Here is a 24,560-nt window from a genome sequence, read left to right on the forward strand (position 1 = left end):
TTGTTTCAAAGGTGGGGGGGACACGTCCCCCCCCAAATATATGGTGGTGACGCCCATGGGTGTATATCATACATGTTTGTTAATTTGTGAAATGTTGAGTTGAAAAACTCAGTCCCCTTGTCTGTTTGTAATTTCAGAGGGCTTGTTCCACATTCCAAAATATTTGTAAAACCTTGGGCGACAGCCCCAGCAGTCTTATTCTTTAATGGAATGCACCAGGCAAACTTGCTAAATACATCGATACATGTCAGTATAAATCTGACTCTGTCATTATCGTTTGCATATAACGCCATATCGACCAAATCAGCCTGATATTGTCTATCCTTTCCATAGGCTAACACCTTATTCCTCGGGAAAATAGTTAGTGTAGGCTTGTGTAATGAATAAGTGTCCTCCCCACATAACCACTCTGTTGCTTCATCACTCTTTAAAACCAATCCTGTAGCTTCACGGACACCACGTTTTAATCGAGATTCTCCCCCAAAACACCCCGTAGAAGTAGGGTCGTAATATGTATCCTTCATACTGGTCCCCATGGTCTGTATGTACATCTATCACAACTCAGCACACTTAATGAAAAGAGTTGTGTTTTGTCCCAACGTTTTTATTTCAACAGAGAGCATAGCCACACTTATTTACAATCACACTGCATCTAGGAACTGTAGAAAAAACACACAAGTTGCGATGTCGTCGTTAACCAAGAACCCAGCTAGATCGTCGACGACCTCTGTGACATTGACACATTCATTTTTAGACAGTCTTAACACACAAACATCTGTCACATAGGTACAAAGCCCCACAATACGCCCCACATTGTTACATTTGCCATAAGATTTTAACAATTTTGTAACTAGCAAACCACAAGGTGTTGAGTCACAAAGCTCCACCATCCGCTCCCACTCGTCACATTTTCCTCTAATTTCAGCCATGGTTTTTTTAAGTTTAGAAAGTCTCTTTCTAACAACAATATTCGTTGGATCATCTGTGATGACACAGCATAGCAACATCGATAAATCAAACTTCATGCTCTGCGCATCATAGGTCTTCAGATAGCTCATTAAACAACCCCCCATTGTGTCTGTCAGATGTTATCTCTCCAGAGGTCTAATGCGTCTCTGACGCTTTTATCACAGTCTGGCTTAATAAGACATTCGCACATCTGTTGCAATTGCGCACATATGAATTTCACTAACTCCAGCTCAAATAGTATGGACTCCACAACTCCACGTACCACTAGGGGGTCGACATGCAAATCGTGCGCTTTCAGGACATGTTGCAGAACGCTGTCCATCGAGCCATCTTCATTCGATCGGTGTAGGCCTAGACGATCTCGTATGTATCCAATGTTCATCTCGTAATAGTACGCACATGGTTCATATAAACAGGCATGATGTTTCTGGCTGGGGTGGTTAATTTCACAACCATAACAGTTTTTTGCTACTTTTGCTCCAACGATATTCTCCAATATACGACAAACAGTAGCCTTGATAAGTCTGTAACCCAGAGCTGTCACACTGCTGGAGAGCTTCGGACCTCCCGAAAGATCCACCAGCGTCTCCCACTCGGCTCCCGTGGCGAAGTCGTCCATGATCACTGGTTGTGGCTCTAAACTCTCTTTAGAGCTTGCAGGGTTGGAGAGTACAAACAATCCATTCAATCCGCTGGCTTCACTCACACCGGCTTCTTCAGTTATAAAATGATCTGGAACTCCACAATCGACGTCCATCGCACGCTCATCGAGAAGTGATTTCATGAAAAGCCCGAATGGCTGATCACGATAATCATTCCTCTTCCTCTTCCGCGGTGCCAACACTAGCGATCCCAGCCGGTCGATTTCGCCGTCTGATCCGATGTCATTGAAATCCATACATGCGAAATCATCACAAGTATCCATTGTTGAGTCCTTGACATTAAAGTGATAGATACAGCAAGTCTATTTAAATACATTTCAACCTTGCCAGTCATTTGGGGGGATCCCCTTTCCTAACACCTACGTCAACTTTCGTTTTGACCCAACCCTCCGTTTGGGGGGTGTTGTGAACAACTGGCTGGGTGAATAAACCCACAACGCTGGGGCAAATAAGCCCCCCTCCCTGCTGTAAAAGAGCTTATGTTTTATGACCCCACCCTCATAAAAAAGCAGGACTCATTTGATTCATTCATTGTGGTTCTCTCTAAACCTGTCTGCGATGGGGCACTACAATCACACTATCATATACCGCATAAAATACCATCAATCTAATAATTTATGTGGTATATGATAGTATGATTGACGGTATTAGGCAGCGGGTTCCTGAAAAGTGTCTCCTGAGACACCTGGGACGGCTGGGACGGCTGGGACAGCTGGAACAGCTGGAACAGCTGGAACACCTGGTGTCTCAGTGTCTCAGGTGTTCCAGCTGTTCCAGCTGTCTCAGCTGTCTCAGCTGTCTCTGATGTCGCTCATTGAGTGAGGTAGGCTAAGGATTTATTTTCGGGCGTAAAATGATACAGTTCTGTTTTTGACTTGACAATCGGTTGTTTCGTTTTGACCCAACCCTCCGTTTGGGAGGTGTTGTGTTGTGAACAACTGGCTGGGTGAATAAACCCACAACGCTGGGGGAAATAAGCCCCCCTCCCCTCCCTGCTGTAAAAGAGCTTATGTTTTATGACCCCACCCTCATAAAAAAGCAGGACTCATTTGATTCATTCATTGTGGTTCTCTTGTAGTCAAGAGTGTTTCAACAGAATTTCTAATTATAATTGTTACAATTGTTGTCATTACTACAATAGTACAGTCTATTTCTATAAACATGTTAATAACATTGTGAATGTTGGCGATAGCTGAAAAAGTAATATGCCAGGGATGGGGTATGTTGGCGATAGCTGAACTACTACAACTACTATTGGCCGCTACTATTGTTATAACTTGGCATAAATTGGGTGTCCAAGAGGGCCGCTAAAAGACAACTGATGACAACTACTACTATTATTTTGGGATGCAGGGTATTTTGGGATGCAGCTGGTTGGAAGGTATCACATTCAGGTAGTATGCAGTGCGGGGGTGTCCTTTTGGCAAAAATGGGGAATGGATGTCGACGCAAACTCTAGGACCATTCTGGTAACCAAGATTGTCAGAGACCATGATTGTCTCTTGCTGTCAGAATGACGCTTCAGAGAGAGAGAGAGAGGGGTTGGGAGTAGGGGTTGGGAGTAGTACTCAACAGAGGCTGTAGTAACAACAGAGGCTGTCTGAACGCATATCTGACTGCTGATACGAAACCCCCGTTCACTCTCTTAAGAGTTAGAGTTAGAGTCAGATAGACTTTACTACAACCCTGAAATGTTTAGTTTTCAGGGTTAACAAGTTTCAAATACTCATGTTGTCTTACATTTTTCCCCGATGTCTATGTATGACACATCATTTGAAAGCTTACAATCTGGAAATAACGCGATTACATTGATTCATTTGATTCATTCATTGTGGTTCTCTTGTAGTCAAGAGTGTTTCAACAGAATTTCTAATTATAATTGTTGCGATAAAGTCAATTGTTGTCATTACTACAATTTACAGTCTATTTCTATAAACATGTTAATAACATTGTGAATGTTGGCGATAGCTGAAAAAGTAATATGCCAGGGATGGGGTAGTCACTACTACTGGCCTGTCTCTTGCTGTCAGAATGACGCTTCAGAGAGAGAGAGGGGTTGGGAGTAGGGGGTGGGAGTAGTACTCTAACAACAGAGGCTGTCTGAACGCATATCTGACTGCTGATACGAAACCCACGTTCACTCTCTTAAGAGTTAGAGTTAGAGTCAGATAGACTTTAGTCAGATAACTTTTTTAGGGAGACAGTATGCCATCCCCTGGCCACATGAAAGCCCGAAAGGACATGATAATGTGAGTATTATATGTTATTATATGTTGTCTCGACCGGAGAGAGAGTTCGCTCCCACTGGGCATCTTTTCCTCTAATTTCATTTCTAACCCTAAGTCTCTTTCTAACAACATTCGTTTTGGCCCCCCCTTCCTAAACACCTGCGTGTTCTGAGCAAATGGCGAGGGTTAATAAAACCACAACGCGGGGGGTAAATAAACCCCCCCTTCTGTAAAAGAGCCCATGTTTTATGACCCCATCCCTCATAAAAAAGAACAAAGGAAATCGAGATCAAAGAAAAGTGCCCAATATACACTACTAGTCTCGCGTAGCTGTTCCCCCTCTCCAGGTGGGATAGAGTGGAGTGGAGAGTCGTCGCAATGGCGTCCTCTGTGGACCTGTGGGCTCTGTAGGCGAACTGGTATGGATCCAGGTTGGGTGGGAGGCATGTGACTATGTGGGCCCGGACCAGTTTCTCGAAGCACTTCATGATGATTGGTGTGAGTGCCACCGGGCGGTAGTCGTTTAGGCAGCTCACCATGCTTTTCTTCGGGACTGGGATGATTGTTGAGGTTTTCAGGCAGGGTGGGATGGTGGCCTGGGACAGGGACTGGTTGAAGATGTTGGTGAAAACGCTGGTCGGCGCAGTCCCTCAGCACCCGTCCCAGGACACCGTCCGGCCCTGAGGCTTTTCTGGGGTCCACCGCCTTCAGCACGCGTCTCACTTCATGCTCTGAGGGTGAGGCTGCTGAGAGCTGGAGAGAGTGGTGTTTGTGTTGTGGTTACCTCCGTTTGCCCCTCGTCGAACCGGGCATGGAGTTCAGCTCTTCCGCCAGCAGGGGGTCGCCCTCAGCGGCTGTGAGCCTGTTGGCTCTGAAGTTTGTCATGTGCTGAACCCCCTGCCACACCCTGGAGTCGTTGCTCCATGTGCTGAACCCCCTGCCACACCCGCCTGGAGTCGTTGCTTAGGAAGCATTCTTAATAGTAGTAGCAGTATTGATTTTCAAAATTCCAAATCTGGTCTTCTAGTCTTCGAAGTCAGACATGAAACATATTCCTCAAGGTTTTCACTCCTAGGAGAAAAGCTCTATAGACAAGAATCAAACTTTTGCTTCGCTGATGAGAAGAGCGATGTAATTTAAGTGTTTCATTGTAATGACAGCTATTAGGCCACATCATTATTTCTTTGTCTGCCCTGTAGGATCGCCATGCCACAGCGTTCAGCCTTCCCTTGGTAGACCTTAAACAGAGCTACACTCTCCTGTCCCTGACCGAGGTCGAAGGTCACACCACCATGACCTTCAAGAGGTTGATCCAAACATGTGACACAGATGACTTCCACATCGCTGTAAGCCAACACTTTACCAGACCTGGTGCCTCATTTATAGAAAGTACTTTGGATCAAATTTGATCTTACCCGTGTCGTACGTAGAAAACCATGTCAACGTAGTTATTTATAACATTTCAACGCGAGTCATTTTGACCGTGGAAACGATCGTAGCTCTACGTTGGGTATTGACCGTGCATACGCACATTACCTACTGGTTATGCAGAGTTATTACAGCATGTGAGCCGCACTGCCTACTGTAATTCATGCGAAGGCTCGTAATACATTCAGCCGAGAAAATTAGTTTAATTCAAGATTTAAAGGGAACTGATGTTTATGATTGTATTTCAGTCTGTCTTTATATCCCTCTGGAGATGTCTAACTCTCCTTCAACCTGCCTATAGTGTGTTCCACAACGGACCTTGCCCGGCCACGTGCTAAATTATACTGGATTTTCTCTGGTGTCTGGGAGTTCGCAAAGGGAGTTCGCAGCCATGTTTTCAATGTCACCTGATAAGAATAAGACCGTTATATTATTACAGTATAAGCAGCACTCGAGTTGAGGGGGGATGGCATCCCCCCTGAAATAAAAACAGGCAAAATCATCCCCCTTCTAAAACTGCCATCCCCCCTTTCCATATCTTATGTCATTTTATCAATGAACGTGGTAATACTGCTATTTCAAGGTGCGAGTGGGCACGCACACATGCAATGACATTTTTACCAAGTTACTGACACTGAAGTCACTGACGCTGAGGGGATGCAAACATTTTCCTCATGATAAAATCCACCACCTCCCCTGATTTTCTTTTACAACTTGAGTACTGAGCATAAGCATTTGCCTGGTTAGTTGTCATGATCAAACGTTACAAATGCAACTTACCGAGAAGCCACCCTTCTCTCCCCTCCCGCTTCCAGACGAACGCCTACCCTATATTATAGCACTTATTAATTGCCGCTATCACAGGGCGTTAATACAAACCTCATTCACCTGTGTTCATTTTACCTGCGTTGGTATTTATAGAAGGAAGCACGTACTCAATTTTAAACAAGCGCAGCCCGTTTTATAAATAATGCTTACGTCCAAGGAGGTGAACCTGCTCAAGTACATGCCCAGAGCCATCCTCCCAGACAGCAACTTCATAGACTTCACTGTTCACGATGTAAGTTTGACTTGATGCACTAGGAATGAGATCTTAGGAATTCTGGAATGTTTTTGTCTTGTTGCTCCCCACACCAAGAGGTCAACATTGTGCCCTCTCAAACCATGTGTTGATGCATAATGTTGTGGGCTAATAATAATATAACCACAATGAGGATGAGCTTTGAATTACCTGTTGTGACCAGTCTGGCGTTCAAAAATGTCTTCCCTAAATACAGTATTATGCAAGTACTACTAGTAATGGTACAAGTATCTTAAACCTACATGTCATTGTGGAATGGAATGCTACTGCATGATTATGGTAACCCACTTGGCTAATCTCTTTCCTTGCAGTTTATAGTCCCTGCCAATCGCACACACTACCAATGCAAGATCATTGCAGCACCGAAGCTGAATGGGAGACATCACTGTTATCGTGTAAATGTATCTCATTTAATGGTTTTCTGCCACTTTATGAAGCCTGGTAATTACAAAATGTTTCACTCCCTGAACAAGGGTTACAATGTTATGTCCTTATTCACACTCTCCTCTCTACTTCCCACTCTACTTGTTGAGTTTAGTTTGAGCCAGTCATTGAGAACATTGACCTGATCCACCACATGCTGTTCTATGCCTGCCCATCATCTGTGACCAAGACTGACGAGTGGACGTGCTTTGAGATGAAAGACGAAAGAGAAGAGGAGTGTTGGAGAGTGGTGACAGCCTGGGCAGTAGGAGGAGGGGTGAGGGACTGCCCCCTTCTGGGGATGCTGTGTACAAACGCATGTGCGCACATACAGATGCTACATTCATATTCATAGAATTAGATGAGTAATGTTTTTGACCAGGGAAAAGTGATAAATGAGTATCTGAATCTTCTCCATCTTCTCCATCCAAGGCGTTTGAGCTTCCGGAAAATAGCGGTATTTCCATCGGAGGAGATCATGACCCCACCTTCTACAGGCTGGAAATACACTACAACAATGTCAAACAGGAAGCGAGTAACATTTCAGTCAAATCATAAAGTATGAACAGATCAGTTATGTTGCAGACCAAGAAGTTGCTGATGCTTCAGAGAAGTGCTGGTTAAAGCTTGAACCTCTGTGGCAGTTAGAAGTTAAAATTGCATGCAGTATTTAGCTCTGGCTGTGTCCATCACCCTGGCTACTGTCACCCCTACAGGCCGGAGGGACCACTCAGGGATGAGGATGTACTACACTGCCCAGCTCAGGCAGCATGACATGGGTGTCCTAGATTTAGGCATTGGGGTGCAACCCACATGGGGCTACGCCATCCCACCCCATGCCTCAGCCTTCCACAGCTACGGCATGTGTAACACCTCACACCTTTCAGAGGTAAGTATAGATGCCATGAAAATGTAAAAGAGGTGAGACTATTGGCTACAAAAGTCATTGGAGAAACAGAGGTGGGATCCAGCATGGTGTCTTAACAGAGAGGGAAGTTTGGCAAGGGTCCTGTTTAAGATGCCTGGTATTCTTCTTCCTGTCACTGACTCTCCTCCCTCCCCTTTCCCAGTTCCTGGCTGACCCTATGCCTGACCTCCAGGTGTTTGCTCTTATGCTACACACTCACTTGGCCGGGAGGAAGGTGCGAGTCGGCCACTTCAGGTGAGGGGGAAGGCTTCCATTGGAGGGCTGATCCCAGAATGAGTCATGACGAACCTCGTCCCCAGGCTAATGCACGTGCCTGGAATAACCACTGGCCTTAGTGGGAGTGAAATGTTTTTTGTCATCATTCAAATTGAATTGCACGACTGCCAATGTGTGGCTGTACATTAGAAACGTGTGTACATTAGAAACGTGTGATGTGCAAACACTGGTGGGAGGTAAAGCCAATGGCTATGTCTCCTAGTCCTTTTTTTGTAAACTAAGGCCAATTTTGGGGAACAAGATGGTCGTGATTGGTTATGATGACAGGTGTCCGCCACTTGTTGGGCACCATAAAATGGTTAGAAGTTGTACTGGGTTAACTACAGTAGCTGCGTCTTTCTTTGAGCTCTTTGTTGTTTTACCATGAACAGGGGCGGAGAGCAGATCGACCTACTGGGCTTTGATGACGACTACAACTTTGAGTATCAGCAGGTTCACCACCTTGGAAACATCAAGACAATTAAAGCAGTAAATATTGTAATCCACTGCCCACATTTCCTGTTTTTAAATGTTAGCATTGTTATTACTTGCATGTAATTCTATATGAAACACCAGCCAACTACAGGAAATCAGCTGCAAGTCTATCCAGTACATTTTTGTGACTGAATGGCCTCCTGTGGAAGTGATCATTCCAATGTGTAGAGTTTGTGGTCTGTGGATGTCAATTCTTGGTTGTGGAGTTACTTCTAAAGCGAAGACATTTCTCTCCCACTGCAGGGTGATGAGCTTATGGTGGAGTGCACCTATAACACTGTTGATCGCACAGGACCAACAAAGGTTGGTGTACTGTATACACTGTCAGAAAAAAAGGGTTCTAAAATGGTCCTTGGCTGTCCCTGTGGAAGAGCCCTTTGAGGAACCCTCAGCAGGCCTATACAAACGTAGCAAACTGGTTCCTATCATGTTTACTTCCTGTGCTGATATTCTGTGGTTGCTCCATAACTTCTCACGTCTCAAGAGATTGAATGATTGTAATTTGATGACTTCATGTATTTACATTGAATGATGAATTTACATTGAATAATGAAAGACATTTCCACTCGCAGTACATTCATTGTAACATGTCTAATGTTTCCCTCTCTCAGATGGCATTCGCGTCCACTGATGAGATGTGCAAGGCTTTTGTCTTCTACTACACAGCAATTGACATCAATGAATGCTGGAGCTACCCAAACCTGCTCTACCTGGCAGCCATTTTGGGAAAAGAAATAAAACCGTAAGATGGAGTCACAAGGTCACAGTTTCACACACTCAGGGCAGATTTCCGTTCGACTGAAACTAAACCCCTCAAAAAAAGTTCGGAAACATTTTTTTGGTTGATTATTTCTCCCCTTTAATAATACCAATTGGTATTTTATATCGTTGGAAAGCCTGATTAGTCACCTTTACAACAAGGTACAACTTGTAAGGATCATGAATTCGTGGAATGAGCAACACAGCTAAACGTGTGGGTAGCGGCCCAAAAATATTTGCCAAAATCCCCTCTATTCTTCTGTTGGTATTCACTCTCGTTTTTAGTTGCTTGGTGGATTGAATGATTGCACTCTCCCACAGTAATAAGGAAAAAACAACACATATTGGCTATTTTTACACTTTATTAATTTTACACTGTCAGGGACCTCAGTAGTGTGTGGAAGATCCATACGCAGTCACAACAGCTTGGCGCCTGGTCACACACTGCTGTGGGACGGCATCCCATTCGTCAACTAGGTTTTCCCGCAAGTCAGCCAACATGGTTGCGTTGGTCACTCTGGCACGTACGGCACGCCCAAGCTGATCCCACAAGTGTTCAATTGGGTTGAGGTCTGGACTCACGGCAGGCCATTCCACCCTCTCCACTCCCAAATACTGGAGGTGCTCTGTGATGATCCTGGCTCTGTGGGGGCAAGCGTTGTCATCCTGGAGGATGGAGTTCCAGATGGTCCCAGATTCTGGAGATATGGGATCGCCACTGGCCCCAGAATATCATTCCTGTCAATTAGGTGCTTCAGGCGCCAGTCACACACCTGTGACTGACATACACCTGCCAGCACTTGAAGCTCAAAACGAGAGTGAATACCAACAGAAGAATATTGCAGGGGATTTTGGCAAAGTTTTTTGGGCCGCTATCCACACGTTTAGCTCTGTTACTCATTCCATGAATGTATGATCCTTACAAGTTGTACCTCGTTGTAAAGGTGACTAATCAGGCTTTCCAACGATATACAATACCAATTGGTATTATTAAAGGGGAGGAAGAATCGACTGTAATAACGTTTCCAAACTTTTTTTGAGGAGTTTATATCTGCCGTAAGTAGTTTGTTTCTACCCTGACTGTTGAATCCTGTTATGCACTATACATGTCTTTGAACCCCACAGATTGATCCAGGAGATTATGACCCAATCTTGGGACGAGGAGGCCATTCTTCTACATGAGGCCACAATGAAGGATATCCCTCAAATCGAATTCATCCGATCACATGTAAGCATCTCTGAAACATCTCAGGCCATCTCCCTATACTCGTCTCTTCCAAGACTGTTCTTCATCATGTCTATTTAATGTGATGACAATGTTAGTATAATCAAAACTGATTCATAGTATAGCTAGTGTGTTCCACCTCACATGAACTACGAAGGCCCCAGAGGATCAATAGTAACATATCCTTACACTATGCTTTCAGAAGAAAGGACACACACATGTCAGTCATCTCACCCTTCTCCCACATGCTTTCTAAAGCTTTGCCAGTTCTGGCTACCAGTGTCTACCAGTGATATCCCTCAATTCGGATACATCTCAAACAATGTAAGCATCTCTGAAACATTGCAGGCCACGTCCCTTTTCTCTTCTCTTCCAAGACTGTTCTTCATCATGTCCATTTAATGTGATGACAATGTTAGTATAATCAAAACTGATTAATTCACTAGTGTATTTTCCACCTGGCATGAACTACGAAGGCCCCAGAGGATCAATAGTAACATATCCTTACAAAAAGCACTATGCTTTCAGAAGAAAGGAGACACACTCACTTGTGTCAGCCATCTCACCCCTACTCCCTCCCCCAAACACTTTCTAAAACTATTCCAGCTCTGGCTACCAGTGTCTAAGCCTATTTCTTCTACTTTGCTTCTTCTATACAGGCTAAATTCTCAGTGCATTATGAGGGAATGATCCAGAACATAAAAGTGATCCCATCAGTGCCTTGCAGGAGTGATCTGGTTACAACATCGCCCAAGGTAGACTCCAAAATAACAGCACCCTCAGGAAAATAAGTTCTTGGTTTGTGACCTCATCTGGAAATGCACTGCTGCTGGTCTTGATGGCTGTTCTTCAGTGAATGCTGGCTTGAAAGACATTTTAGGGCAATTTACTATTGTATCAAGTAATTGATTGGAAAAAAGTGTTGTGTTTTTTACATCTGATTGATTAAAGTCCCTTCAACTTTATTGGGTTTGAGCTTTTTCATTGAATTCAATAGATTATGTGTCTCTTTAATATATTTATTTAGTTAGGACCTGCAGGTCATGTCATACAGCTTTTCACAACAAACGAGCTAGGAAGTTGAGGGGTGGGATTTACCATGTAGCATTTTCAGCTGTTTTAACATTTGTGTTGTGTTGGGTTGAAGTGGTGTGTCTTTGTTCAATTACAATGGGCATTACCAGTGTAAGTTATGTATGAACTCACACAGGTCGAGGAGAAACACTTATGGAGCTGTCCAGGCTTGAAACAGTTGAACATTTTACTCTAGCTGCTGACTCATAAGCACACAGGCCGAGAGAGAGTATGTTTTTCAGACAATCCAGTCGCTTTGGAATAGTTCTAATATTCAATTCAGGAACAGGTCTCTTGTGGCCCCGGTCAAACGGTTAGCATGGCTAGCAAAACACACAACACCTAACCCTGACACAGAAGTGAAGCAGACAGTCACCCTCATGTTTCATGGAAAGGTTTGAGGTCCTCATAGGGGACTTGTGTAGTGCTTGGGTGGACGGCCAGACGCTGCATCCGACGATCAATTCGGGTCCCATCCTAACCACTCGCCCCTCTTCGCCACACATGTGGATGACTGAAAGGATTGGGTTGGTATAAGTGAGATAGGGAACATGCCCCCTAGCTAGCTAACACAGGTCATAGTAGAACTGCCATGTTGCTTCTACATATCCAATCCTTTCAGATCTAACCATGGGAGTAGGGCTGAGTGAGGCTGTGGGAGTAGGCGTGGTCTCGCTGAGTAGACTGGTTCATCTGATTCTGGTGTACACAAGAGTCTGAGCAAGGAGACAGGTCGGTCTGTCTGTCCTCACTGCTGAGTGGTCTTCTCTGAGGGGTGGTGGGGGGGAGAAGACAGGATAAGAGGAGAGTAAGTGGTTGGAAACATCAGATGTACAATATATTTATTAGAAATAACATTTACCGAGGCTTCCGGTTTGGCTATGTAGAAGGAAGACGGTTAAAAGAGGAGCTCCCGACATTTCACTTATATTCTAACTTGTACATGTAGCTAATCTCTTACGAAGCACTCCCAAATTGTGGGCATAAAGATATAGTTCAGTTTCAAACAAGAAATGCCGAGCTATAAAGGAAAACAACCAGATACAGCGACAAAAACTAGATCTACCCTGAGCAGCAAGCTAGCAGCAACAATGGCCGCCACCAATGCTAGCCCGTCGGAGGATGACAATGGTGAAGACACGCTCTCTATGACGAAGTTCATTTCGGAATTGGCAAAACAACGTGCCAGCCTCGAAGATATGTCCACTCTGATCAGAGACTCTGTGAAACCATTACAAGACTCTGTCGATTCCCTGCGAACCACTGTTAACTCATTCCAAAGCCGCTTGGTCTCGATGGAAACCATAGCAGGTGAAAACTTCGAACGAGTCAATGCCACGGAGAAAACAGTGGCGTCACTACAAACAGCCAACGCATCCCTTTTGGATAAAATTGAGGACCTTGAGAATAGATCTCGCCGGGTTAATCTACGCATTGTAAACATACCTGAAGACAGCGAACACGGCCAGGACCCGATCCAATTCATATCTGATGTTGGTGGAAGTCATGGGCAGGGAAGTATTTGACAGACCACCGGAGCTGGAGAGGGCGCACCGCTCCCTCCGTCCCAAGCCCAGGGAGGGCGCTCCCCCACAGCCATTCGTGGTGTGCTTCCTTCGCTATCAGGAGAAGGAGCGTGCGCTGCGTTGGGCCAGGCAGCATGAATTGCGCTACCACGACAGAGTCATCAGATGTTACCCAGACTTGAGCGCTCTCACAAGAAGATCGAGTTCAGTCTGCTCCACCCGGCCAGACTCCGCGTCACCTTTCAGAACAAGACATTCGAGTTCCAGACACCCGAAGAGGCTAAAGAGTTCTATGATCGTCGCATCAACACTGCAACAGCTGGAGAAGACTAGTTTAATGTCAAGAACTGTTGTTACAAGCTGGTACGTATCAACCACTAATTAGACTGTGTACTGACATTCAGTTGCTCAACACCAGAAGGCAGCAAAGCACACACGGAGGAGGCGAATTACAGACTGTGTACTGACGTTCAGCTGCTCAACACCAGAGGGCAGCAAAACACACACGGAGGAGTACGGTGATGTGATTTGATTTGTTTTTTGTTTTATTGCCCACGGTCTTATGTTTACTAGAGATGCTCCGATCTGATCGGCGCCGATCGATATCGGCCGATATGGCCTTGATCGGTTTTGATCGGAGTTCTCAAAACGGCCGATCAAACACGGCCGATCAGTTTACATAGAGAAATGGCGTCGCCAGTCTGGCAATATTACACAGTGTCGGAAAGAGACAACAAATATGCAGTTTGTAATGCCTGCTCAAAAGAAATTCCTCGCGGAGGAACGCACGCAAGGTCTTTCAATACCACGAATATCATACGGCATTTGCTGCGTTCGTCGATTCGCTCAGAGAGTCCATGCCTAATGTCCATGCCTAATGTGCAGTCACAATCACTAATCCTGGGAGGTGACTTTAATTGTGCCATCAACCCAAGCTTAGACAGGTCCCACCCTAAATCTAGGTCCCCTTCAAAAATGGCTGCAGCTTTGAACACTTTTATATCCCAGATAGGATGCGTGGACCCCTGGCGATACAGCTTTCCTCAAAGCAAAGAGTTTTCATTTTTCTCACATGTACACCACACATACTCCAGGATTGATTATTTTTTTATAGACAAATCACTTCTCCCCTCAATAAGGAAAATTAAATATTCAACCATAGTTGAATCCGATCACTCTCCTGTCTTGATGGATCTCTCCTTCTCTCTTAATGCGGGGTACACACATAAGGATTTGTTGGGATGTCTGAAAACGACAGAAAACGCCCGGTTATCAGATGGCTCTTAACATTTTCCTATAACAAAATCCTGTGGTGTGAGGTGTGTTAAGAGTCATTTCTCTTCAATTGTGCAATCAACTCTCCCAACAACCTGCTCGGAAAATGGGCGTGGCCGGCAATCGGAAACCATAGGGTTGCCAGATTGTTTGGTGAAATTAGCGGTTTTAGACTGTGGTTAGGGTGGAAAATGTCATTCCCATCTGGCAACCCTGCTCGCCAATCAAGAAGCATGGGGAACGAGACTAGAGAGTTTGGAGTCTATCGTAGCGAACATCTTTATGTCTGTGGGGTGCTGAAATGGGGAAATTGGCGCACACCACACACAACACGATCAAGGCTGTTCAAATCCAAGATTTTGTTTCTTCATGTGTGGGGTCTGTCTCAGATAAGATTTCTGTTAAGATTTTGAAATTCCTTATGTGTGTACCCCGCTTAACCGAAGAGAACGCCCACCATGGAGATTAAATACAGCCTTACTTGCAGACAAATATTTCTGTTCGACAGTGTCTGTGACAATTGACAATTTTCTTGAAACAAACAAAAATGATTCAACTTCCCCATCTTTATTATGGGAAACACTAAAAGCTGTCATTAGAGGTGAGATCATAGCATACTCGGCCCAGTTAAAGAAGGCAAAACAAAATGAACAGATTAACCTCCTGAACTCCATATCTGAACTGGACAGACAATATTCTATATCCCCTTCACCAGAGATATCCAAAGAAAGATTGGGTCTTCAAACACAGTATAATTTGTCTTCTACTGATCAGGCTGAGAGACTATTACTTCGTTCACGAGGTTTAGTATTCGAACATGGAGAAAAGGCAGGACGACTTCTGGCTCATCAACTCAAATGCAGGTCTGCCACTCAATTTATATCAGAGATTATAAATACTTCAAACGAACACATAGTTAATCCAACTGCAATTAATGACATTTTCAAAACTTTTTACTGAAACACCTTCTGACAGTTCACCTATGCTAAAGTTTTTTGATAAATTAAATATTCTCCAAATGAATCGCTCTCAAAAAGAAATTGCAGATAGACCCGTGGAAATGCAGGAAATAATTGAATCAATTAGGGGAATGCAGAGTGGGAAAGCTCCAGGCCCGGATGGCTATCCAATCGAATTCTACAAAAAAATTCACCACTAAATTGGCCCCTTTGCTTCTAGACATGTACAAGGACTCCATGGACAGAGGAACCTTACCACAAACACTTACAGAGGCATGTATTACACTTATGCTTAAACCAGGAAAGGTTGCTTCTAACTGTGGTTCCTACAGGCCTATCTCACTTTTGAATGTGGATGCCAAGATACTAGCGAAGGCTCTGGCTACCCGCTTAGACCCCATCCTACCTGATATAATATCGACAGACCAATCTGGTTTTATCAAAGGCCGCCACTCCTATTCGAATATTCGTCGTCTCTTAGGCGTGATACACTCCCCTGCGTCTGATACTATACCAGAAGTAGTTGTCTCACTGGATGCTGAGAAGGCATTCGACAGGGTCGAGTGGACATATCTGTTTGAAGTTTTACAAAGATTTGGTTTTGGGCCCAAATATATCTCCTGGATTAAGTTGCTTTACTCCTCCCCTAGGGCATCGGTGGTCACAAATGGGACCCGCTCTCAGTACTTTCCCTTGTCAAGGGGAACACGGCAAGGTTGTCCGTTGAGCCCTTTGTTATTTGTCTTGGCACTTGAACCCCTCTCAATAGCACTCAAATCTGCAGCCTTTATGCATGGGATACAGAGATGGGGTTCGGAACACAAGCTATCTTTATATGCGGATGACCTGTTATTATATGTGTCCGACCCTGTGTCATGTATGCCTGACATCACGAAGCTACTCTCCAGTTTTGGCCTCTTCTCTGGATATAAGCTGAACTTCTCTAAAAGCGAATGCTTCCTGTTAAACGCCTTGGCGCTTCAGATCCCCTAGAGTAGCTTGCCCTTTCAAACATCCAAAGTTGGTTTTAAATACTTAGGAGTTAATATTACCCGTGACTTCACAGGCCTCTACAAACATAATTTCGAACCTCTCGTAAACAAACTTAAATCCGACCTTCAGAGATGGGATGCTCTCCACTTGTCCTTGGCAGGCAGAGTAAATTCGGTCAAAATTAATGCCCTACCCAGATTCTTATATTTATTCCAATGTCTACCCGTGTTCCTTCCAAAATCCTTCTTTAATTCTATAGACAGGCTTATATCATCTTTTATTTGGGGTGGTAAATCTCAGAGGGTCCGCAAAGAACTACTTCAGAGGCATAGACAGATGGGGGGCCTAGCTCTTCCAAACCTTCTTTTCTATTATTGGGCCGCTAACATACAGAAAGTCGTCCACTGGACTCACTCTTCAGATGCAGGCTGGTGCCTGATGGAGGCAAAGTCTTGTTCCTCGTCCTCTCTTCACGCCCTGGTCACATCTAAGATGCCATTATCTCCCTCTAAATACACCAACAGTGCAGTTGTTGTCTCTACTCTCCGAATATGGTCCCAGTTTAGAGCACATTTCAAACTTCAAAGCTTTTCAATCCAGAGTCCAATATGTCACAACCACCTCTTTATTCCAGCAAAGCAAGATGTAACTTTTTGTCTTTGGCAACAGGTGGGCCTTGTAAAATTTGGAGACCTATACATAGATGGCATATTTGCAAACTTTCGTGACCTCTCAAATAAATTCCATCTACCTAACTCGAACCTCTTTCGCTATTTCCAGATCCGTCATTTCATCCAAAGTCAATGCCCGTCCTTCCCTAACATGCCTCCATTATCTGTACTTGACACAATCCTCGATACTCCCACCAGTCAAAAAGGTCATATATCGAGACTCTATGACACCATAATGTCCCTTAAAGGAGTCAATTCATAAGATTAGAACAAGCTGGGAGGAAGAACTTGGTCAACAAATAGCGGATGAAACATGGAACAATGCATTAGACAGAGTAAATAGGAGCACCTCTTGTGCCCGACTTGGACTTATACAATTTAAAGTTCTTCATCGTGTCCATTTCAGTAAACACAGACTAACCAAAATATTCCCTGAGCTTAACGATATTTGTGATCGGTGTCACAATGCCCCAGCAGACCTTACCCATATGTTTTGGACCTGTCCTCAACTGACTGGATATTGGTCAAATTTCTTTAAAATGATGTCCGAGGCACTGGGTATTGATGTACGACCGAATGCCTTGACTGCCATCTTCGGGGTTTCAGAGAGCGATCGACTGACTAACATCCAAAAGAATAGCATGTCTTTTGCTTCCCTATTGGCTCGGAGGAGAATACTGCTTGATTGGAAATCACCGAAACCGCCCACAGTCTCAGCATGGCTGAGAGACCTAATGCTATATCTTAAATTAGAAAAAATTAAATACACAATTAGAGGTTCCACAAGCAAATTTTATTCTACATGGGGCTCTGTGTTGGCATATTTTGATGGACTCTCCCTGAAGTTCCAACCTGAGGGATGCAGGCTTCTGACATGTCACCTCTCTAGTGTTGGTCCATGTAATGTTGCGACGACCTGTCTCTGTAGATCCTATATGTACTGTCTTGGTAGTTACCTGGTTGCAGCTGTGATACAACAACATTATTATTGTCCAGTGTGAACATTTATTTTAATCTATTTTCTTTTTCCTTTTTTAATGTTATTACTATGCCAATGTAACTTTAGGGCCCTGCAGGAAATGTTTGGGGTTGGGTGGGCAGAAATGTGTAAAAGGGTTAAAAAAAATAAAATGAAAATCATATTGTATTGTGTAACTTTTGAATAAAAATACTTGGGAAAAATAAATAAATAATAACATTTACCACCAGTGTGTAATCTGAATTACAGAATACAATGATGATTTTCACACCAACCATTCTGACCAAAATGTAAGAAACGTGCAGTATAGTGTGTTGCTCTGTCAAATACATTGCATGGATACAAGTGGTAGGGGTAGTGGCTAGGGAGCAAGGAAGGGCAGAAGGAAGGAAGGATTTCAACAGTGTTGGATCAGAGCCGGCTGTGCCGTATGGTGCGGTACCCTGTGAATTAAATGTTAATTTCTCTACCATAAGCCTTCTCCAATGGCGTTTCAGAGAATTGGAATTGGAATTGGAAACAACTTTGGAGACGGCTTATGGTAGAGAAATTAACATTCAATTCACCGGCAACCACTCTGGTGGACATTGCACGCTCCTTCAAAACTTGTGACATTTGTGGCCTTTGTGCTGTGTGATAAAACCAAGTATTAAACACATTTCAGTTAGCGTGTTCAATACTTATTTTTCAGTTAGCCTGTGTCATTACCCTTTATTGCACATCACTTTTTTTTAATGGATTTGAGTGTTAAAGAACAGCATCTGCACACTCATAGATTTGAGTGTTGGAATGCAATGGAAATATATTAAATAAAACATTTGTGTGTGTGTGTTGTGGATTAATAATGAGACTCGAGATAGGAACTTGCTTTGAATCTAGGTATAATATTTATTAAAGAAAATTGTCTTTCACAGCTCACTTAAGGTAGACTGAATTGCCCACAAACACACAACACATCTCTTATATAGTGTCAATATGGACACATCAGCAATAGGAGTCTGCATTCCATAAATGTTGGAACATTGGAACAATGTCGGACAAGGTACTGGGTATACTGTCAACATAGTCACAACATTGATAACAATTCTGCATTCCATCACCGTGCATGAACACAAGGCCCTGGAGCACCACCAGACTCCCAACAATGTTGCACGTGTGAAAAATCCATTACATGTGTTGAACACTTATGTCCCCCACTGTACATGCAGTAGTACTACTCTATCACTGGTATAAAAAGTGTGTTGCTGTCACCTACTGGTCAGATATTCAGTCAGCAAAAGACAGGACAGATCTACCTCGGAAAGCAGTGTTAATATACAGCTTTTACAATAGAATGCCAAGTATGTACAGTAATATAATAATAATATTTAAGCTCCACAATGTTTTGTGAATAGCCCCGGATCTCCCGTATGTTTTGTGAATAGTCCAGGAAAAAACTAAAAGAAAATTATCTTTGTTGACATTTCAAAGCCTTGTGCCAGGTTACAGAATAATGTTAGGTTCCGAGTTTGAAACGTGGACGTTTCTTCAACGTTCTTATGTCTACTGTGACTTGATATACTGTTAGACTCTTATTGTAATGGGAATGTTTCTGGGGAGAGAGAAGAGTGCGTGACTATGTGGGAGGAGGGGGTCAGGAGGAAGTGTTGGTGGGTGAGAGAGAGAGAGAGAGAGAGAGAGAGAGAAAGAGAGAGAGAGAGAGAGAGAGAGAGAACCACGATCTTGTGTTTGATTGTTATTCCCAAGAAAGTTAGGGCACAGTCTTGATATTAAACTATCGCAGAGTGTCTGCGTCTATCTTTCGTACAGAAATAGAGATTTGTATTTTCTAGAGTTACATACACATGTCCTGAAATGATTATGATGTTATACATTATTATAATGTTACTATTGTAACAGTCTCCTTTCTGGTCTTCCGAAGAAAGCTATTGGCCAGCTGCAATTAGTCCAGCAATTAGAGAGTTTTAACCAAAACAAGCAAAATAGCTCATATAACTCTTTTTTTAGAGACTCGACACTGAGCAATCATCACCAGTTAAAACAATGCTGGGAGTTTTCCTCAGATTATATATATATATCTGTTATTATTAAGTTTTTCAACAACAAACATCTAGACGTCACAACAAGGACAGACATTAAAGGAAAACAATTAACTCCATAAAGTAGAAAGTATGAAAAATAAAGTAATTATAAGACAAAACACAACAGCAAACAAAAAGACAATAAACAACAGCCAAGAGACAAAAACAAAACAAAAAAATACATATGCCAATAAACAAAAGTGTGTGCAATGAGGGAAAGGGGGGGGGGCATTACCACCATCAACAACCATGTAGATATAAGAGTTCCTATATCTAAAAGATAAATGTAAACCCCCCCAAAAAAAGGAAAGTAAAAAAGTGGGTCTCAAAATAACGTAGCCTCATTTGTCATGAATTCTCTTCCATAAAAGATAAGAAGGGGGACCACACTTCAGAAAACACATCCGCCTTATCCTGCAGGTCATATTTAAGTCTCTCCAATGGCAACACAGACATTATCTGGGTGAACCATAGCTGTTCAGTAGGAATTACATCAGTGTTCCATAAAATTAAAATACACTTTTTGGCCAAAAATCTAAGAGTGTCAAACAATTTCCCATGTTCAGGAATCATATTTACATTTGCATCAACCCCTAAAAGGTACAAAAGAGGAGATTTGCTAAATTTGAGCTTAAGTATGGATTCAACCAGAGCGTGGATCGATTGCCAAAAGGGTTTGATCTTGGGACAGAACCAAAACATATGAGGATATGTCCCCATACTTCTTATAAAGAAGAGTACTCCAGGGACATCTTATTAAGACCAACTGGAGTAAAGAATGTTTTTAAAATAAACTTGGTAGTTGGTAGAAGAAAGACCATATTCTTCCTTCACCAGGTGAACAAATACTTTTTTTGATGATTTTGAAAAAGTACCAGGAAGGAGTATTAGCACACCATTTACTTCCTTACCACTTAGTCTTAGGTGTGCTCTTAAGCGATATTTTAGTGATGTGTTTTTTGAAGATAAGGTAATTCAGTGTGTTTCAGAATTAACAGTTAACAATGTGAAGTACGCCACACAAGATGTATTTGTTGTGGATGTCTTACATGAGGTGGTCCTCACGGAGGATGTAGCAGGGCTGGACAGGGACTTATGTACAGGGGAATGGGCCCTCGCGGAGGACGTAGCAGGGCTATCTGTGTATTTATCTGTTCTATTATTGTTGAATTTGTGAATGATATGTTACTCCCTAACTATTATTATATACCTGATTGTAACCTGTACAGTTCTTTTGCAAACGTTATCCCCCTGAAGTGTTGTGTATTTATATATAAAGTTTATTCTGTTTTCTGAATCAGTGTGCACTCGTGGTGTGTTTGTTCATCGTCTGACATTGGCACGTTTTATTACAATATCAACTACTATACTAGTCCAAAAGTTACATATGACTGTAGTTATCATAACTGTACATGTCCTACTCTAATGGATCTTGAACGAAACGCGCATTTTTTTTATTAAGTTGAATTGCTGAGTTGCGTTTGCAACTTTATGAGAAAATGATCTGCTGATCAGACCTCCGTTTCTTTCTTTTGAAACCGGGAGCACTTAACCAATAGAGAACGGAATAAACTGGGCTTAGAAGAGATGTTGTTACCTATGTCAGTGTATAGAGCCTCTCTATGTGTTACCTATGTCAGTGTATAGAGCCTCTCTATGTGTTACCTATGTCAGTGTATAGAGCCTCTCTATGTGTTACCTATGTCAGTGTATAGAGCCTCTCTATGTGTTACCTATGTCAGTGTATAGAGCCTCTCTATGTGTTACCTATGTCAGTGTATAGAGCCTCTCTATGTGTTACCTATGTCCAGTGTACTAGAACCACTCTAACAGGAGTGTTTGTCCGTGAATAACACCGGCTATGCCCGGGGTAGAAACACAACACTATAGCTGGATAAGGTCTACAGGTCTACACGGTCATTTTAAGCCGTCGACCAGCCCTCTACGACCACGGGAAGTCATGTTAAAAGTGAAGATACTTCTGTTAAACTAAGCTAAGCTAAACATCGCTAATCGCTAACTCCCTCCTGAAAACATATTAAAACTTCATAAAATGACATATTAACACTTGTAGAGGCAAATTACAGCTTTTCGCTAATGGGCTGTCAAAACGGAGGTTTCAAAAACACTAGACTGACGAGTCACAGTTGCCAGCTGGTCGTGACGCGTGCGCGTGCCAGCTGGTCGTGACGCGTTAGGCCGCACCCAGGGCTGGACTGGGACAAAAATTAGGCCCTGGCATTTTTGGCCCAGACAGGCCCACCCCAATCGGTCGGACCACACCCACCAGCACAAAAATACTTGCCTTATATACTCGTCTTATATACTGTGCTGTACAGTCATATGACAAACTGTAGTATTCCCCCAAACCACTACAAAGACGACTACATACAGTAAGCAATGGTACCAGTGCAAGTAGACCAGTGTACTCAGTGATCAGATTCCAGAGCGAATTTACGAACGCAGCCTTGTTGTTCTAGATTTTTTTTCTCCATTATCAACCTATCATTGCGCTTTAGAGTAAAACAAAGCACACAACTGTCGCGTCTATCTTTTCATGGCAACTCTACATTGTGATTTACAAGGGATATTAACTAATATTAAGTAATATTATTACTTGGTTACATTTTGCAATTGATCCGCGGTACACATGCGTGCCGAACCGTGGGGGGCGATCCGTTACACCCCTACACAGCTACCTATATTTTCCTTACCGGGTCAACGGTTACAGGCTGACTCGGCCCCGCTTCTTCTGTATCCTCTCTATCCTCTGTATCTGTACCCTGCTCCCGCTCCTCCCTGCTAGCCTCCTCTTCAACCTGTTGCTGCTCTGGTAAACTTGAGGGTGCAGCAAACATGTCCCTAATGTTTACACATTTGGCAGCATCTGCCTCGAGTTTCTTCTTGTTTTTCTCCCTAAGTTTTTCCCACCCTCCCTTCCGTTTTAGTGTGCTTTTGCGTTCCATCTCTCTCAGTATCTATCTAGTAACTATCCAGGCTAACTAAATTTATTTTGCCGGCCGGCTCGGCCCAAAACTACCGCGAAACTGAGACGGAGGTCTGGTGTTGAGTGCGTGCGTGACCCCTGACCCCCCCCCCCCCTTCTCTCTGTTGATTGGGCCAGCCCAGTGTCTGTATAGAAAATTGGCCAATGGGCCGCTGTCCCTGATTTATGGGCCGTTCAATGGTAGCTTTCGATTTATGGGCCGTTCGATGGTAGCTTTCGGCCGGGCCGGCTGGTAAAAAAATAAAATAAATAAAATAAAAAAGCTTCTTTTTTTCTTTCTTTTTTTTGCCGGTCGGCTCGGCCCAAAACTACCGCGGCCCACCGGGCAAATGCCCGGTATGCCAGATGGCCAGTCCAGCCCTGGCCGCACCCCCGGCAGCTTTTGGCAAGCGGCAGGTTTTGGCATGACAGCTCCACGGCAAGACAGCTCCACGGCAAGACGTCAATTACGGTCACAGTATAAATGCCACCACTGGCAAATGTTAAGCCAGAGAGAGAGAACAATGGAATATATCCTATGAAGGAATTATGATAGACGAAGACGGCGCGCCGAGCGCATATACCGGCAACGACTTTGTTACCTCGGGCTGAAATCTCAAATCAATCCTGGATTCGTGATCTAAGCATTTTAGCGCTTTCAATTGGTGATCCAACTGTTAATAATGCTATAATATATTGCAATTACAATTATATTATAGCCTATTATTAAAATATGTATAATATAGCCTATATATATATTCTTTTATTCTGTTTACAGAGCAGCAATGCTTGTATGAGCTGCGCTTCACCCGTCAGGCAGTATTGACCTCATGCACGAGCGTGTTACTTTCTTCTGCAGAGAAGCGCGCTGACCTCCTTCTCAGGACTTCCATAATAGCATAGCGCTAATGACTCAACGCAGCCGGTTCTTAAAGGGAATGGCACCTGGCACGCTGATTGGGTTGATTGAGAAGACGGCCAAAACACACCCATGACTAATTTCTTTGCTTAGCGCCGGGTTTTAGGCGCCCACTACAGCACGCATAATAGCAAAGTGGCCTTGACCACGCCTCCACGTCTTAAGTTTAGATCTACCGCCTCGTCTTATTGATGAAGTGCATAATAGGGCCCATGAAGTCTCAAAGTCTTCAGAGACGTTTTTCACAGAGGTAATGGGTGGGAACAATAGCTGGTTAACTCCACCCTAATCACTCCCTCAAGACAACCACTCCCCCATTACACTACCTGTCATTACCTACCTGTCATCGGTCAGTGGGGTTGTTGCAGGGCTGACACGTTTAAATAGCTAAACAACAATAATAATAATAATAATAATAATAATAATAATAATTCATGATTTCTGAAAGGGTAGATTGTAGAGATCGGGTAGATTGGGTAGATTGGGTAGATCGTAGGTCACATAATCACAGCGTGCTGATATTCAGTATAACGCACTCCCTCTCATGTGATATTGCTTAATTAAAGCTAATTATATATATATACTGTATATATATTTATTTTTTTCACAACTTTGTTTATTGAAGTTTTCATGGCAGTACAAAA

General features: G+C 43.3%; 2 protein-coding genes across 2 annotated transcripts in view; one reads left to right on the plus strand and one right to left on the minus strand.

The window, feature by feature from the left end:
- Nucleotides 1-9,215, plus strand: part of LOC308152175 (DBH-like monooxygenase protein 2 homolog) — a gene marked incomplete at both ends in the record, with an annotated part of 28,101 nt that extends 18,886 nt beyond the window's left edge. The window contains 8 exons of the mRNA XM_080525095.1: nt 5,059-5,205; nt 6,276-6,347; nt 6,907-7,068; nt 7,224-7,326; nt 7,508-7,680; nt 7,862-7,953; nt 8,367-8,427; nt 9,081-9,215. Of these exons, the coding sequence (XP_080381221.1) occupies nt 5,059-5,205; nt 6,276-6,347; nt 6,907-7,068; nt 7,224-7,326; nt 7,508-7,680; nt 7,862-7,953; nt 8,367-8,427; nt 9,081-9,215 (945 nt within the window). The remainder of the gene's footprint in view (nt 1-5,058; nt 5,206-6,275; nt 6,348-6,906; nt 7,069-7,223; nt 7,327-7,507; nt 7,681-7,861; nt 7,954-8,366; nt 8,428-9,080) is intronic.
- Nucleotides 9,216-12,151: 2,936 nt separating this feature from the next.
- Nucleotides 12,152-24,560, minus strand: part of LOC308152186 (hydroperoxide isomerase ALOXE3-like) — a gene marked incomplete at both ends in the record, with an annotated part of 37,511 nt that continues 25,102 nt past the window's right edge. The window contains one exon of the mRNA XM_080525107.1: nt 12,152-12,295. Within this exon, the coding sequence (XP_080381233.1) occupies nt 12,152-12,295 (144 nt within the window). The remainder of the gene's footprint in view (nt 12,296-24,560) is intronic.

Source organism: Nansenia antarctica, assembly GCF_963989245.1.
Source record: "Nansenia antarctica genome assembly, chromosome: 1".
Lineage (NCBI taxonomy): Eukaryota > Metazoa > Chordata > Actinopteri > Argentiniformes > Microstomatidae > Nansenia > Nansenia antarctica.